Here is a 19,566-nt window from a genome sequence, read left to right on the forward strand (position 1 = left end):
AGCAAGCTAAGCAAAGTTTTGCTCCACATGCATAAGAAATAAGCTGTAATGATTTTATCAATTATGTATGTGCGACAAGGTGGAAAATTTGATATGTTTTGTGAAAATCGCAGCGTTGGATCTATAATAAAAAAGAAGATATGGTATGATTGCCAATTAGACAGCTGTCCACAAGAGACCAAAATGACACAGAAATTAACATTTATAGATCACCGTTCGGCCTTCAACAATGAGCAAAGCCCATACCGCATAGCCAGCTATAATAGTCCCTGATATGACAATGTAAAACAATTCAAACGAGAAAACTAACGGCCTTAATTATATAAAAAAAATGAACGAAAAACAAATATGTAACACATAAACAAACGACAACCACTGAAATAAAGGCTCCTATACAATATATTTATTTTTGATGGGATAGATTTCTTGTCCTTTTATATATTTAATTGGGCCGGGTTTTTTTTTTGTTTTTTTTGTTTGGATTGTTTTTTACACAAGTAATTTTTGGGTCATTAATAGCTTACTTTTCAGCATTGGACATATGACTGCTTACTTTACTAAATTATGTCTTTGTTGGAAAGATGTCTCATTTGGCACTCATACCTCATCTTCTTATTTCTATATACAAAGCACGTTTTAGAAAAAAAATAATAGGTAATATGGCACCCACTATGATCCAGAGACTTTTAATACTAGTATTGGAGATATTTTACATATGTCAACAGGACAGCAGCCGAACGATAAAAAAACCACTGAGGTATATTTTGTGATAAAATTAGCAACAAACGGATATTATCGATGAATGAATTTAAACTATAAAACATGTATTGAGCTATATACCGTACTCGCTCATTGGCGGATCCAGGGGGCGGGGGTTCCGGGGGATGGACCCCCTTTTTTGGACGATCAGTGCATTTGGATGGAGACATGTAGTTGGAACCCCTCCCCTTTAGTCCAGGGTTAGGACCCCCTTTTTAAAATAGCTGGACCCGCCCCTGCCGCTTTCATAACACTTCTTTTTAGCATACTGAATATTATGATGTTCTTATTATTAGTTCAGGTCCTGATAAAAAAAATACACATTCAGTACAGAAAGAAGTGTTTCAATGAAAGTTTCGTGTTTTTCTAGGCAAAATGATTTTGCAATGACATTATACAGGTTTTAAAGAGCTCAAATGATTTTCTTACTGGACAGTGGTCACTTCATTGGATATTTCACTGTGTCATGTCGTGAAATTAATGCAGGTTCAATTTATAACAATGCACAAAACCGGTTCAACTACTTAAGAAATAAGCTGTAATGATTTTATCAATTATGTATGTGCGACAAGGTGGAAAATTTGATATGTTTTGTGAAGATTGCAGCGTTGGATCTATAATAAAAAAAGAAGATATGGTATGATTGCCAATTAGACAGCTGTCCACAAGAGACCAAAATGACACAGAAATTAACATTTATAGATCACCGTTCGGCCTTCAACAATGAGCATAGCCCATACCGCATAGCCAGCTATAAAAGTCCCTGATATGACAATGTACAACAATTCAAACGAGAAAACTAACGGCCTTAATTATATAAAAAAAATGAACGAAAAACAAATATGTAACACATAAACAAACGACAACCACTGAAATAAAGGCTCCTATACAATACAATTTTTTTTGATGGGATAGATTTCTTGTCCTTTTATATATTTAATTGGGCCGGGTTTTTTTGTTTTGTTTTTTTGTTTGGATTGTTTTTTACACAAGTAATTTTTGGGTCATTAAAAGCTTACTTTTCAGCATTGGACCTATGACTGCTTACTTTACTAAATTATGTCTTTGTTGGAAAGATGTCTCATTTGGCACTCATACCTCATCTTCTTATTTCTATATACAAAGCACGTTTTAGAAAAAAAATAATAGGTAAATATGACACCCACTATGATCCAGAGACTTTTAATATTGGAGATATTTTACATATGTCAACAGGACAGCAGCCGAACGATAAAAAAACCACTGAGGTATATTTTGTGATAAAATTAGCAACAAACGGATATTATCGATGAATGAATTTAAACTATAAAAATGTATTGAGCTATATACCGTACTCGCTCAGTGGCGGATCCAGGGGGCGGGGGTTCCGGGGGATGGACCCCCTTTTTTGGACGATCAGTGCATTTGGATGGACACATGTAGTTGGAACCCCTCCCCTTTAGTCCAGGGTTAGGACCCCCTTTTTTAAATGGCTGGACCCGCCCCTGCCGCTTTCATAACACTTCTTTTTAGCATACTGAATATTATGATGTTCTTACTATTAGTTCAGGTCCTGATAAAAAAAAATACATATTCAGTACAGAAAGAAGTGTTTCAATGACAGTTTCGTGTTTTTCTAGGCAAAATGATTTTGCAATGACATTATACAGGTTTAAAAGAGCTCAAATGATTTTCTTACTGGACAGTGGTCACTTCATTGGATATTTCACTGTGTCATGTCGTGAAATTAATGCAGGTTCAATTTATAACAATGCACAAAACCGGTTCAACTACTTTTGCAAGGCGAAAAAGAAAGTCGAATCTTGAAGCCAATAAACAATATTTTTTTAATCTGAGCATGCAAATTGAAGATTACGTTATATATTTTACATTAAATATATTTGCAGAATAAAAACTTTGGTAATGAGAGTCCCAGACAATATATTAATTGACTGTTTTCCCAATAATTCCACGTGTTTTAAGTAGTAGTTTACTCGTAGTAGCCTACAATGCATTGTAGTTCATTGAGTCGATTGGTCAGTTTTTCAAGGCCATATTGGCCTTGTGTTTTGGAAATTACTATGCAAATATATTCTGACGTCAGAAAATCTAGAGTTCTCGACCTGTTATATATGTGTTCTTATGCGATTTTCTTTGTATCTTGACATCCGTCTCTGTTTATAAGCTCACATGGACTGACGACCTCAATAAGGTCCACAAAATCATGGTCTGAAACAATGTTGTTTCTAATATAGTCTGAAGCATCATGTCCCCCCTCAGTGAATCCAGACACTTTTATATGGCAGTTTACCTTTTGGTTACGTATTCCAAGAGACGGAAACACATTTTTTATTGTTCTTAGAGCTGTTCATTTCTGTTTTCCATGAAGAAGAGGTTAATTCTCACACAGCCTGAACGAAATAAACGTATCTTATTGGAGCCAGATATACATTTTGATATGAATTCAACATTTTCATTATCAATTTTATGAAGGCAGTCTTCAGTTAAACTTCAATATTAAATATCTATGAAAATACAATTTTTCGTCAATCCACAAAATCTGGTACCCATGACAATATAAGATTTTACAATATTCAATCGTACAGAATTAAGAAGTACCAGATGTTATGATCGAGTTTTAAGATTTTTAATTTATTATCTTTCAGTAATGTTTTCCAAGAAGTTGAGGTTAATTCTAACAGAATTTGGAAGTATCAAATGTATTTACTAGTGATGGAATTTGATACAAAAGCTGCCCTAGTACCACCACTCAGTATTTTTATCCACATCTATCTGATCATCAAATGGATCTTCAGACATTCCTGCTGCAGGAAAGCGAAAGGTATTCATACTGATAGTTAATAATAGAATGCAGGTGCAGAAAAAAAATTTTATTGATCATCTTCAGTCTGTCCCATTTTCGTTTCTTATGTTTTACAGGTCCAAATATTAAGACTCAAACACAACGCTAAGAATTAAAAATCGTAGACAGAGTTCTTCGTGCAGTAATGCGGGGTTTATACATTGCCGATTATTGCTCCCGTTTGAGATCAGAAAGCGATACGACATGAAAAGTGAAAAAGTAGGATTAGTATCTCAATTATCTGGAATGTCCTATTATTGTCTGAACGCAGTTGTTTAAGTTCGTAACAGATTCCTACTGGTCGGGAAGGGTCCGAATAGTTCGGCAAAGCACCCCGTCAGTTAGGTGCGTCCCGTAACTCAGCCGATTTTGTCTAGTCGAATTACAATCGTGCCTATGTCGTGACAGATTCTGCTGTATCGGATCGAATTCCTAACAATGTTCTGTGTATTCGGGACGGTGTCCTGTGGAACGGGAATGATCTGGAGAAATTTTTCATTGCTGTTTTTCTGCCGATTGAGTCCAGATTGCATCCAGATCCTGTCGACTGCGAACCGTTTTTGCCGAAACCGTTCTGACACAGTCCCGTTATTGATTCTAAATTCGTCAATGATACCCACGTCAGAGTCCCGACAATTACAGAATACAATACGACTGAAACCAGACAAAGCCGTTTGCGATAGGACTACGTTCCGACAGTACCTGATCATCCCGAGTATGCCGACAGTTTTCGAATGGATAACTGCCGTCAGCGTCGATTCTCTGTTTTGTCACTATCTGATCTCTGTCGGATTACATTCGGTAGAATCGGGACGCAGTCGTGATAGACTCGGGCGAATGTTACCTGACGAAAGATACAAATCGGATTAGAAGCGGATTTAAAACGGGATTATCGGGATAAATTCGCTTGGAAACGGTTGAATATCGACGCTTCCTGAATAATATATGATTGTTGTCGTGATTAAATTATTTTGTTTACAAATTCTAATTAAAGGTTGAATTTCCATCCACGATTCATAGGATCTTGATCAGACTTTTAATTAATTTTAATCGGGAATGGTCATGTTAAGGACGGCAATAAAAATCCTGAATGTGTGACCCAAACTTTGATCATTTATTTATTATGCCCGTTTATAACTCGGAATATTGCTAATCTTGAGCTAGAACGTTCGAACAGAAACATCCTCTTTTCTTTTTCTTTGGGTTAAAAGTATTGGTGCCTTGAATACCACCGGGTGTATCTGGAAAGAAAAATGAACAATACTGAATAGATGTGATCGAATTCAATGTAACAGTTATCTGACATTTCATTGTTAAAAAATCAGCGTTTTTTATGTTCGTGTTTCCATTTTATTATATACTGTATTACAGAAAATAAATAGGAATTCACCACACGTCCAAGTTTATGGGTACCCTTGCTTTATTTCTGTTCTTTATGATGTGACCTTAAAAAACACATTAAGAAAACATTTAAAAATCTTTAGTCATTATATATTTGTTTTATGAGTGCTGTTATTTTCAAAATAAGATATTGTTTACACCATTTTTAAAACATAAAAAACATTGGGTCTAACAGTTCATTTAGTTAAACAAAATTAGTGTCCTCAAACATGACGAATGAACATGTGAAATACTTAATAAATATTAGTACACTTATAGTCACAACTTCAGATGTTAAAGATAAGTCATTTATCATTTATCTTATACTTTTTAATAGGATCAACATAAAAGAAGCTACGGACATTTTAAACATAAACTTTTGTGAAAATATTTAAAGCATATAACTAACATTCAAACTGTAGCAAACAACATACGTTTATTTTCCTTTGTGACATATTTGTATTTGTCGTCCAACCTTTAACTCAAAAAAATTTCCTTTGGTGTCCAACCTTACAATCTTAAAGAAACAATAAGTATAGCATGTGTTAGTCAGTTAAGATTGGCTATGATATATATATGAAAGTAACAGCAACTCGTGAAAAATTAACACAAGTGAGCAAATGAAAAAAAAAGTCATTATCAATATTAGAAAATTAAAAATTATATATTGTTGCTATATTTTTATTGGCCAATAGCCAGGATAGGCCTTAAGTTTTGTTTCTAATTTTCAGAGGGTAAGCTTATTTCTGGTAATATGAAAAACAGTATCATGTGTTGGCTACTTAGTCCATAATCCTAAATTTCATATTCATATTTCATTTTTCATCATTGAAAATGCATGACTTTGTGGCATTAAATATGCTGATCCAACTGAATAACTTTGATCTGGACTTATAAACAACATCATAATGTCTCACACAGTGATTGTGTGGAAATTTTAATTAGCTGCTGCAATGTGTTTACTTTTCTGAATGCTTCATGTGAGTTTCAATGAGTTTATAATGTATTTGAATGCCTTTTTAACACCTTTGAATTTCAACATCTCTCGTGGAAGGAACCACATGCTAACAGTGTAAGTTTGCAGAATATTTTGTGAACATATATTTAAAACGTCTTTTATTTGTCTATAGATTTATGAGTTTTGAACAGCGATATACTACTGTTTCCTTTATTTATATTACTTGTCTTTAATTCTACTCTGCTCAGTCACTCTGTAATTCTTGTATCAATGCTTTTTGGCATTAGAATAGAACTTTTCAGTCTAGTCACAATATTAATGTAGAACTTATCATGAAGGTAGGACTATTAAGCGAAAGAATAATTTTTAAATAAAGAAGACAAGAATGAGTACGATAAACAGAACTAATTGAGTGTGTCTGCTTTCCTGTTAGCAATGGTTTTTGGAGGGTGTTCGTGTTGCGCAGTCTAAGTTTTTTATATTGTGTTTAGTATAATGTTGTTTTTATCTGTTTTCTTACTATGTCGTTGTTATTTTGACTAATAAAATGAGTTTGAATATCCTTTTGATCTATTTTGCCTCTATGTTTTACCGTTTGATAACAATGTTAGACACTGTGACTCACGGCTGATATTGACAAGAAATGTTTCAATAATTCAAGCTTATTAACATAAATATGTAACTGACATTGAAATGAATGCAACTAATGCAGTTTTCGAATGTTGAGTGCTTTCATATTATATTATTTTTTTTTATGGATCAATTTCACAATTTCACAATTCTGGATATTTGTTGTTTGTATTCTGAAAAAAAAGGTTGTTATCCAGGCGTTTAATGTGTTTTTGAGCATTCTATTTTGTCATGTGATCAGGGAATTTTCGTTTTGAATTTTCCTCAGAGTTTGGTTTATTTACTTTTAAATTATACTATACGAAGTATTTAATTACTTTTAATTAAGTGTGTCATTAGACAAAATTTGTAGAATAAATGTGATAAATTAGAATCATTGATAAAAATAGATTAGAAATGCTTTAAATTCAGAAATTATTGTTTTTTTCAATATTGCTAGTTATACGACTGGGTGAGCATTGCAATACTAAAATCTCGCATTCTGACATTTGACGACATATATATTTGCTTGCAACTTTTCTTGTGATTGCAATATTTATTCTTTCATTTTGGTCTGACCATTAGAAATTTTAATGATAAATGCATGCATTGATTATTTAATAAGTTAAATTGTATCAGGTTTTATGCACACTGTGCTCATTTCGACAATGAATGTCTCGTCGGTAATGTTCGAGGTCAAAATATCTGAAAATATGAAAATCGAAAGCTAATTAAAAATAAGAAGAGCTTATAAACCAAAAATGGCAAAAGATTATAGCCAAAGTCATACAAGGAATCAGAGCTTTTCATGATTAAGATGTTCTGCTGAATGTAAAATAATTTCCAAAACTTTTAATTAAAATAATTACAGTATGAAAAATCAGGGTCCTAAATAAACAGAGGCACCACAAAGCCTGACTGAGTGCTTAGTATTGGTAACCAGACATTTTTGCATGAAATTGATACAATGCTGATTATGCAACAAGAATGTTGGTGTATAAAATATGTAGGCTATAATCTACTTTTAATAAAACTAAATTCATGACAGACTTATTTGAAGATCTTGTGCTACTGCTCCTTTTTGCTGTTTAAAGTTTAAATTATACTCTTCAAAATATCAGGTAAAAAAATAGCAAAAAAAAGCCAAAATCATCATTTAAGGGCACGTTAAATTAACGTTGATCATTTGTCTTTTGAAGTTTCTATCTATTGCAGTTTTCATGATTATAGCTAAAAATTCCCCAAAATTGTAAAACATATCATTCTAAGGGAATAAACCCATTAAGGAGCTTGGCTGGCTATTTTTGCTATATCAATTCATTTGTAGATTTATTTGTCTTGTTTATAACATTTTGATTTTTACTCTTTCTCTCTTGATTTTTAAGTTCTCATGCCCAATATGGCAAAAATTTGTTTACATTTGATTTAAGTGCAATTACTCCGTGATAATAAGATTGTGGCAGAGTTGCCAAGTCACAACTGTAGATTTGAAAGTTTTTAGCTGGAGTTTGGGCCAAACAACTAGAAATTTTTCATCGACATATTTATCCTCATTTTCAGTGTTCATTTTTATGATAAAGCTACATATTTTCCCTTTGAATCTTAGTAAACATGGACAGTAGATAGAACTTGCTATTCTGATCGTTTATTTGTCCTGGACTGAATTGTCATGCCTATCACAGTTATCAAGATATAACACACGCTATATTCTTACTGTATTATCTAAGAATAATTTTGGACAATTTTGATTGTAATTAACCTGGAAGTTTATGAAGAGAAAAAAAAGCAACAGTAAACAGACAACAGACACCAAGAGATTAAAGAAACCCATACTTGTCTAAAGGAGACAGTCATAACAGTGTTTAAATTGTTACCCATTTTTTTTTCAGGTCGGCAATATGGTTCTCGCCATTTAGAATATTTACAGCTGTTTGAGAAAGAACAATTATCTAACTACTTGAGGAAAAAGAAAGCTGATGCTAAAAGTTCCACAGAAATTAGTAACCTTAGTATGCAGAAAAGGTAAGAAGACCAAATATCCAGCAGTCTGTCATGCAATTAGATGAAATATTCAGAAATGTTGGCTTATTTTCATGAAAATAAGTAGACGTGGTTCGATTGCCAATGACACAACTAGAGTCAAAATGTCGTTGCTTTAAGCCAATGGTCTAAAAAAAAACACATACAGAAAATGTAACATATGGACAAATTAACTTTTGTAATTAATCAGTAAGAAATGTGAATGATTTGGAGAATAAATTATAATATTGTTAATTTTAATCAACCAGTGAAGAATTTAAAGTTGAAATTCAAATTATTTATTTACCCTTAAGCTTTTGATTGGTTTTGAAGCTGTTTAACTGATGTATATTAAAAGAGAGGCTACAGATACCAATTGGATATTCAAATTTAGAATTAAAAAGAAACTGACAATGCCAAGGCAAAAAAAAAAATAATAATGTACACATAACATAATATAGGAACTAAGGACTACACGAAACAACCGGGAAGGATCTCATGTGCTCCGGAAAGGAGAGTAGATCGTGCTCAAGATGTGACACCTATCATGTTGCTCCTGTTAGTATTACTCCGTTGAATGAGGAAAAGAAGACTTTTGAGTAAGAACAATATGATATTAAATTTTATTGAATTTTTTTGTACAGAATTGATGAGTTGTATAAGATGATAAAAGAGGAATTTTTAGATGATGAACAAGCAACAGTAAACCGAGAAACTTCCAAGGCAGGATTTGAAAGTTTATATAGACCAAATACAGCAGGGGAGGCTACTCTCCACAGACAGATATCGAAAAAAGGATCTATAAAGGAGACAGTGGTAATCATTTTTAATACAAGTTTTGAGAGAAGTTAAACTACTGTTGATATGTCATTTCACATAATAATGTTATTTCAACAGAAATATTAGGATACTTCTTAACAGTCAAACAACGAGGGATGGTATCTTGGTTAAATACAAGATGAGCTGAATTGGTTTAAGTTCAGAGAAAAAAACAATTTTTCATAACAAATGAAAATAACTCACTTTCAAAGAAATTTTTAACGTATAAATTTGTATTGCTCTATTGACTTGATAGTAAATAAACTCATCATAGATACCAGGACTAAATTTTATATATTCGCCAGACGCGCGTTTCGTCTACAAAAGACTCATCAGTGACGCTCGAATCCCGAATCCAAAGATCCTTGTTATACATTGTTTTGAATGAAGTAGTATTGATTGATTGCTGCTTCCTTAACGTCAAGTGGTCAAGTTTTTCATGCAGAAAAAGGAGGATATAGAAATTGGCAATGTTAATGTTTAAAATATTCTTACAGAACTTTTACAAGAAAAAACCTTAACCTTCATTTATAAAGTTGATATAGTTAATGATATTTTCATGTAACTGTTGCATATGGAATTAACATCCACAAGCAATTGTTTGTTACTTATGCAGGTGGAACTCCTTGCTAGATAACAGTTAAAATCTATATAGTTTTTTTAAGGTCTGGCATGACACTCTCTGCTACATGTGGCAGTCCTTTGTTAATTAATGTATCATTGCCATTTTGCATTTTCTTCTGTTTTCTATTCTGACATCGAACTTGGACTTCCTTTATACTTAGTTTTACTGTGCGTAATGCTGGGTTTTTGTTTGTTCTACAATGGCTAATGGAATATGGAGAGGCTAGAGATTTCTCAAACTATTTTAACCCCGCTGCATGTGTGCGCATAACCCAGGTCAGAAGCCTCTTGTCTCTTTGTAGTCTTGTACTTTTGTTGAATTTGAGTTCGTGTATATACTTTCGAAATTAGTTTCACGTCAATTTTCATTGAACTAGTAGACATTTTTGTTAAGTGTCCACCTGCAGCCCGCCTCCGGGTGCGGGAATTTTCTTGCTGTGTTGAATACTCATAGGTGGTCTTGAGCTTTTATCTGCTCTTTTTATTGAGTTATTGTCTCTTTGACACGTTCCCCATTATAATTCTCAAATGTATGTTTATTGACACTATCGGAAGAAGCATGATATTATTTTAAACCACCCAAAAATGTACACTTTTTACGAGATTTAAAGATTAAATGTAGAAACTCCTAATTCACTTGCCAATGTTTCTTTTTTAGCCAACAGACAAAGAAGAGGAAGACAAAAGAGAAAAGAAACCCAGAAAGAAGAAAAAGAAGAAGGCTAAAGATGATGAAGTCAAATTGTTGAAAGCTAAAGATAACAAAGACATGTTGTTTAAGGCTAAAGATGATAAAGACAAATTGTTTAAGACTAAAGATGATGATGACAAACTGTTTAAGGCTAAAAATGATAAAGACAAATTGTTTAAGGCTGATGATGATGAAGACAAACTGTTCACGTCTAGAGATGATGGAGAAAAAATGTTAAAGGCTAAAGATGACGAAGACAAATTGCTCAATATAGACAAAGATATACAGAAACCAGAAGCAGAGAAAAAAGTTGCTGATTTATTGGAAGAAAACCAATCGGATGAACAGTATGCTATGGCTCCTTCCTTGTTACCTATTTCCCCAAGACGCAAATCACCGTCAAAAAATTGGACAATGGATTCAGATAGTGATGATGAGAAACCATCAAGATCGCTTCGTATGAACATCCAACATGACTCCGATGATAATTCAGATTTAAACAATTTTAATAAAGCAAAAAAGAAAAGAAGGAGTAGAAGGAGTAGAAGTCAACCACAAGATTCTTTTTCTGAAGAAGATCAGAAATTCAGAGGTTCAAAAATACGCCAAAAGTTGAGAAAGAAAAGGTCGCGTCAAAATGACAGTGACTCTAATTAATGGTGCCAAAATTATATGTGTGTCAGTGGCCCTAGTGTGGTCATAATGTTGTTACAATCACTTTCGATTTTTTTGTACAGAATATAAAAAAAATATTGGCCAAAAAAATACACATTGGAGGGTAATGGGCAAAATTGGCTATAAACAGAGAAAATTATACAAGACCCTCTTCCCCATATCCAGACCCTTTATTTGTGAATATTAAATTGTCCTTTCAAAGAGACATGGGTAGTAGTCTAAGACATTTTCAGATTCCAATATATAGTTTACATGTTCATTCTGATGTCAACTTTTTATAATTTGTGCTATTTCATGTATATCTAAACTTTTACAGGATAGTGCTGGTTAAGGGATGGTTTACTACGGGCACGTATTTGTTTTATAAATGCAAAAGTCTTGGTTTAAGGTACTTATTATTCCGTTAATTAACCTTGCCTCAAATCATCTTTTAAAAAGTACTTGTTTAAACTGGAGAAATTTCATAATAAAAAAATAAGTAATCTGCATGTGTAATCCACGCAATATAAGACAAATCTGTGAAGATTTAGAGTCGAATATAACTGACGCTAATTGATAAATATTAAATTTTGGTATAATAGTGTAAATTGGTAAGTCAAACCAGTTATGAATTGAATTCAATCCAAAGCGGGTAACAAAGTACATCCCAAGGCAATTTTTATTGTTGGATGCCATATTTTGTTTTCAGATATTTTCGTCTCATTTCAATTCTGACATATCACATTCATTGTATTGACATACATTGATTGTTTTATCTTTCTCTTCAAATGTAGTACCATCAAAGTTTTTTTCGTTTTTTTCACCGTTTTATTTAGAAATAGCTGTGATTCAAAGATTTTTGCGGAATGGGGGATTCCGACGAGTGGCTTTTTGGGTAAACCCCTTCAAATCTTTTATTACCAATTCTGCTAATTTACACACCTCTTTTCTCAGACCCTGGATCTGTTTTTGCTAGGTCAGTTGTATTAGATAAAATTATTATTTTGGTCTTAAACTGAAACTTTAAATCATTAATTGTGATACTTCAATCAATTTGTTTTAAATAGTGTATTACATTAACCTGTACATTTTTGTATGTCACTTATAGAAACCAGTTTAGTAGAAATCAAGTTTTTGGAGGAAGTTTTTATGAATTGTTAAACTAAGCTGGTGAAACTCTTTAATCATTTTGTATGTAAGATAACTAACATTTATAACAGATATTGTTTGTATGCATATTGTTTTTTTAATTTGACATTTTTGTTTAATTCCTGTGTGAATTTTATACATGTTTTCCGTCTATAAAAAGAAAATATTCAAATTATACCTTGGGGTCAAGATTTATAATCAAAATAGTTCTAGTTTTTTTATGCATATCAGTGCCATGTGTAAAACATATAATTAAAAAAATGATTTATGCTGGTTTGTATGTTTTTAATATGTTTGTTATTTTTTATATCCAGTATTCTAAAATACACCAGTTATGACTGGTAGGCAGCAAAATGGTTAAGACATTTTACTATGGACTCATATCACATGTGTTTTTTGTTGAAAATAGTAAATTCTTGGTTTATAAGTAACCCATATATAATATTAAATCAACAGTATAACTATATGTATTTATTTTCATCCATAGTCAGTCACAGATTAAAATGACTGATAACATTTATATCTTAGAAATTTTATGTTAAATATATTTTTACTCAATTAGATCCCTTATGTCTTTAACCACAACACTTAGTAATTTTTGTTCGCCATTTTTAAGGCTATCACACATTCATTCAATGCACTTTTGTAATTTACTTATGATCTAAAGTTGTCATATAAAGCAGTAAAAAATAGTTTGAATTTTTCCTAAATGTTTATTTCAAGGCTTCAACTATCACTCATCTTTAACAAGTAGTAAATTTAAAACTACTAACAACTGAGTCAAATAAAGATAGCAGAATAACAAATTTGCATCATATGCATACTTAAAATCACACTTTACAATAAATGTTTTGATCAATGGGATGTCATTTCAGGTTGAAGTAGTATGAAAGTACGTTTTTGAATTTTTTAATAAAGATTTATGTTCATCAGACAAATGCATAATATTTACATTACATAAATATGCTGGATAAAAGAAATAACAACACAAATATTCATTCACTTGACATTTTCTTAATACCTATTTTCATCTTTAATAAAAGATTTGCATTACAGATTCTGTTAAAACAAACTCTCTTTTCAACTAAAAGACATAAATACCATCAAGTCCCAATTTTTAAAGGAGCACTACCACTTCTAAATTTTGCAAAATTAATGTACTTTTAGATTTTCCAGGCAGAGGCAAAGTGTAAATAGAATTCATAGTGTTACATTATAGTTTTTAATTCTAAAATGATCATTATGTAAATTAAGACGATTTTTTTATACTGATAGTAGAAGCTGTTAACAATCTTGACAATCAAACAAAACTTTTATATATTTTTATTGAAGGTAGCTGTTTTCGTGAATATTCTTCTTTTTTTATACCTGCTTGTGCCAAAGTAATACATTCAGACAGTGGCATTTAAACAAGTAAAGTTTTAATTGTATAATATCCATTCTTTGTGATACTATATATGTTGATTGTATTTTCATGTTATGTAAAAATTTCATGTTGATTTTTTGTATTTCCTTGTTTTGTGATTCTTTAAGAGGTCAATTGCCTTTTCATGTTTTGTATAGACTCTTACAACAAATGTATGAAAAGGCAAATGATTTCACATTTCAGATGTTCTTTTTATTTTCAAAAATAAATATTTAAGCTTATTGTTTTATATATATTTTTTAATAGTTGCTCAGTAGGATATCAGCTTATTTGACTAGATGGCATCACTTCAGTAGTTGTATTTTCATTATGCTGTTAAATTCATTGTGATGCAATTTAAGTATGACTAATTCCTATGGAATATTCGGCCCAATTTCTGTATGACATATTTCAACTCTCTTGTACATGTGTGAATCCATTATTTTCAATTGTTTAGGGAATTCACTCCTGATATAATGAATGCTACTTTTTATTATTGTGAAACCTAATTATTTGAATTAACCGTAACCTCACAATAATTTGTGAACTCATAGTTATGTTGTTTGGATTTTAGACAGATTCATTTCATAGTAACCTATACAATATTATGATGCTATGAAATGTTTTACTAAATCAAAAAAAAAATAGTTCCACTTTACATGTACAGTAAAACATGGTTTAATTTTCCAGTTTTCCTCATACTTTGAAGTAGATGAGTCAATCAATGTGTATCACCTTTATATTTCTTTAAAAAAAGCAATTTTCACAATCAGTCAAATTCATAATGGATATCATTTTGCATTGATGATATTATGTAAAGTTTTACTCATAAATTACAAAATTTTACATTTTACACATTCGCATATTTGTTTTGTTACATGTATTTACGACTTTTATTTATTTCCATAAATGACATGCTATGATTTTAATTGTGATATATCTATTTGATAACTTGTTATTTTGATATTCTTATATTAACGTTCATATCAATATTTGTATGAGTTGTTCTTAGAACTGAATTTATAAATCATACATGGCTTCGTTGTGTCAAACACATGATCCGTCCATTTTTTAAAAAATAAAATGTAGTAAGAAATGGGAGTCTTTGATTATTTCTGCATGTGAATTTAAGACGGTACCAAATATTTTGTTATGCTTGCCTGAATTTATTATTTTCCCGAATGTGACCGACCGCATTAGACTATTAACCGAGTGTGTAATAACATGTGCAACACGACGGATGCCACATGTGGAGCAGGATCTGCTTAACCTTCCAGAGCACCTGCGACCACCCCCAGTTTTTTTTTGGATCTTGTTGCTTAGTCTTTAGTTTTCTATGTTGTGTCTTGTGTACTATTATTTGTCTGTTTGTCTTTTTATTTTTTATCCATGGAGATCTATGAGTTTAACTGTCCCTCTGGTATATTTCACTCCTCTTTTGTTATATATGGTTTCCAATAACTGGAGTGTTAAAGTAGGATACTTAATAACATGTACTCCACTTGTAAAGTACTGTACAAGGCAAAGCTTATGTCATCCCAATTGTCTGGGGGAAAACAAAACACGGTGACCATATAACATCTGACATTATCTATGATCATAACATCTATAAACCCTCATTGTATCTTAAAAACAAAGACTAAAGGGTTATTCCATAACGGTCAACCAGCTCGTGATGGCGTCCGTAAAATTTACGAAGAGATGATTTCAACTTCACCATTTGGAAGTTTTGATTTAATAGATTTAATAGCTTCCTTGTGAGCAACAACCTTCTATCAAGAAAAGCATGATAGGAATTGAAAGCACGGGAATATCTTATCAATTGTAAAGTACTGCAAAAGGCAAAGCTTATGTCATCCCAACTGTCGGGAGGTGGGGTGGGGTGGGGGAGGGGTTGTGTGTGGAACTAAACACGATGACCATATAACATTTGACATTGTATATGATCATAACATCTATAAACCCTCTTTGTATCTTAAAAACAAAGACTAAAGGGTTCTACATGAAGATACGATTGGGTTGACAAAGATTTTTTTCAGCATCATTATACAAAAGGAACAGGTAGTTACCGTATTATAACATATTTGTCCCGAATACGTCGGGTTTCGAATATGTCATAACTTCAAAATTGCCAGGGGCAAAAAAGAGGTTATTGGTTATTGTGCTCTGATCCTTAATGACGGGACGTCATTGCATCCTTAACGACAATTTTGTGATAAAATGTTGGATTTTGTCCCCTCTGTTATGCAGAACTTAAATATGTGATAAATAGATTATAACATGGTCAGGTTATTTCTTTCATATTCATTATATGAGAGTACCATATAAAAGAATCATTATGTTCCCAAATAGTTTGTACGATTCCAAGGCTGACGATCCCTTGAATTTTGGCTTTTAAAAACGAATATAGAATTGTCATGCACTTCCCTATTCTGACTTTGGACTCGGATTACTTTTGATAATAACATATAAAAAAAGATATTTTAAGATTCTTCACAACAGACCAAATGACTCAGAAATTTACAACTATAGGCCATCGTATGGTTTTCAACAATGAGCAAATATAAGACGAAATACTAGTCAGCTATAAAAGGCCACAAGATAACAAGTGGAAAACAATTCAAAGGAGAAAAATAACAGCATAAATGAGAAATTGCAGGCGCCTGACTTGGGACTGGCAAATACATACAGAATGTGGCGGAGTTAAATATGTTAGCGGGATTCCAGCCCTCCTCTAACCTTGGACATGCAGTGGTGTAACAATACAACACACTGTTAAGCTGACTTTAACTTTGTGTATTGCCTTGTGTTTGTTTATTCTACATAGGCGAGAGGTTAAGGGGAGGGTTGGGATATCACAAAACATGTGTAACCCCGCCGCATTTTTTGCGCCGGTCATAAGTCATCAACCGCTGGCGTTTGTTAGTCTTGTATGTTCTTTTAGATTTAGCTCATTTGTTCGATTTGGAGTTAAGTGTGACGTCCAATGATACTTAACTATTCACAGATAGTAATGATACATACTTCGTGGCTGATATTTTATGTAAACTCAATATACTGAAATCGATAAAAAATAAAAAATAAAAAATAAAAAAAATATGTAACAAATATTGTAAAAAAAAAGAAGTGTTTGTGAAATTTCCCTCTTGGGGTACCATTTTTGGGTATTTCTCTTTGAGCGTAGTCCAGGCAGTTAGACATTGACATTTTGAGGAATTAGAAGTGAAAAATTAACTTAATTATTAACATTAATAAACTTGGTATAAAAATTACTAATTTGATGATATAACAAGTTTAAATTCATAAAAGTTTGACCATTGTTACTACACGTTGCCATGGTTGTGACGTGACGTTGTTGATGAAATACAGTAGTTCCGGTAAGTAGGCTTGGCTAATAGGTTAGTTGAGGTCATTGACGTATAAAGGTAACGTTTATACGTATAGCTTTATCTGTCTAGTAAAATAGCTGATTGCAGTATAACTATATTTATGCATACATTTTGTTATATGACAATCGGCAGTCTTCTGATGTCACCTTAATGGTTAATTAGATGGCATATAGAGTAAATTATATAGGAGCCTATGCATCGTAATTTTTTTTTATTTTATCTTTTTATAATTGAGATATACGTTTTGGTAAATCAAATATGAGAGATAGAGCCAAATAGGTGAACATGAATTTGACAGCTAATGCCCCTATAAATTGAATGAAAATTCTAAGTAGTCATATTGTTTTAGCAAAAGTTGTTACAGTATCTTCCAGTTCAACTTATAGGTATATTCATTGTCATACCTTGTTTACCTTTATATTCAGTTCTTATTGGTCATTCTGGACACCCCCCGAATTTTGGAAGAGAAGTGAAGGTGGTTAATTCTCTAAAATTTGAGACATAGATATTTGACATGTATATTTTATTCAAACTTCACAAAGTGAAACTTTTATATAGACATTATGTATAGTGAACGTTAATACTCCCTGACGTATTCATATTTTAAAATTCCTCTAATAATTGGGGGCTACTTTATTTATATATGGTAAGTTACATATTAAAGATTTTTAGCAGGTATTAAAAGATGATAAAATTGTCATGCATTTTCCCATTCTGATATCGGACAACGATGTCTTTTGATATGATAAAGATGTGGAAGGATTGCCACTGAGGGAATTCTTCACAAGAGACAAAAAGACACATAAATTACCAACTATAGTTGATATTATGGCCTTTAACAACGAACAAAGCCCATACCAAATATTCAGCTATAAAAGGCCTAAAATAACAAAAACAAACAGAAAACAATTCAAACGAGAAAACCGACAGAATTATTTAGGTACAACAAACGATCGAAAACAAATATGTAATACAGCAACAAATTTAGCGACAACTACAGAATTGGGCCATTCCAGTTAATTTCTGACAGGTGGGGATAGATGGGGAGAATTTTGTTCATATGTATCAGAAAAAAACATCATGAAAAACTACCTATCAGATATGAAAATTAAAAGACCTATCAGATATAGTTTCTGTACATATTGTGTGAATGGGCTTTCATGGGAAACAAACTGTTTACTGCTGCAAGACTCATAGAAGTTTTTGGGTATGATTGTACTTGTCAGATGAAAACAACCCAAAATACATCCCTTAATATGTATAAATTTTACACCACTCAGAAAGGACCATCCATCCCCCTTTAGCAGACATTAACTGGAATGGCCCATCACATACTCCTGACTTGGGACAGACACATACATACAGAATGTGGCAGGGTTAATAGACATAAGAAGATGTGGTATGAGTGCTATTGAAACAGCTCTCCATCCAAGTCACAGTTTGTAAAAGTAAACAATTATAGGTCATTGTACGGCCTTCGACACGAAGCCTTGACTCACACCGAACAGCAAGATATAAACGGCACCACAACCATTCAAACGGGAAAATCAACGGTCTAGTCCATATAAAAAAAAACCAAGAAACACTTAGTATATGAACCACATCAACAAGCGATAACGACTGACTTATTTGCCAATAACTGTTTATTGTTCTGTACTATGAAAATGAAGTGTATGCACTAGTAAACAAGAAATAGGTACTGTTTTATCTTCTTCTGTGAAAAGCATAATATGCAGTGCATGCTATACAATTATATTCGTTTGTAGGTAAGTATATCCATAGGTTCCATATATGATAGAAGTAAGTTAGTATGTTTATGAATCTGAGAATATATGTTTTGATTGATTTGATTAGATTTTTGGTGTTTTAACGCCAATTTTAAGACCCCCGTTCGGGCTATTTCGTGGCGGCCAGTTTTTATTGGTGGAGGATGCCGGAGTGCCCGGTACTGCCGACCTTCGATAGGAAAACTGACAATCCTAGTTAGTTAAGATTGGAGTCTAGTGCACCCGCACGTGCGGGGTTCGAACAAACAACCTCAGTGTTGACTGGCTGGTGATTACAGTAGTAACTACTTAGACCACTCGGTCACCGAGGCCCCTTAATGTTTTGAATCTGCAGTTTGGATGTAGAAAGGGAGAGTAACAAATTTTTTAAAAGTGACCATACTTTTTAGTCATTTATAAAGGCAACCGCAGTATACAACTGTTCGATTTTAATAAATAGAATAAACGAAAAAAAATCCGGGTGAAACAAACAAATTAAATC

At 32.4% G+C, this 19,566-nt stretch overlaps 1 protein-coding gene across 2 annotated transcripts in view; it reads left to right on the top strand.

The window, feature by feature from the left end:
- The window catches only part of LOC139528118 (transient receptor potential cation channel subfamily M member 8-like), a 57,310-nt gene extending 42,305 nt beyond the window's left edge, over nucleotides 1–15,005 (top strand). For both annotated transcript variants that reach the window (XM_071323946.1, XM_071323947.1), the window contains exons 23-26: nucleotides 3,405–3,580; nucleotides 8,438–8,570; nucleotides 9,212–9,383; nucleotides 10,669–15,005. In XM_071323946.1, coding sequence (XP_071180047.1) covers nucleotides 3,405–3,580; nucleotides 8,438–8,570; nucleotides 9,212–9,383; nucleotides 10,669–11,358 — 1,171 coding nt within the window. In that variant the 3' untranslated portion in view covers nucleotides 11,359–15,005. The remainder of the gene's footprint in view (nucleotides 1–3,404; nucleotides 3,581–8,437; nucleotides 8,571–9,211; nucleotides 9,384–10,668) is intronic.
- The last annotated feature ends 4,561 nt before the right edge of the window (nucleotides 15,006–19,566 follow it).

This window comes from Mytilus edulis, chromosome 6, assembly GCF_963676685.1.
Source record: "Mytilus edulis chromosome 6, xbMytEdul2.2, whole genome shotgun sequence".
Lineage (NCBI taxonomy): Eukaryota > Metazoa > Mollusca > Bivalvia > Mytilida > Mytilidae > Mytilus > Mytilus edulis.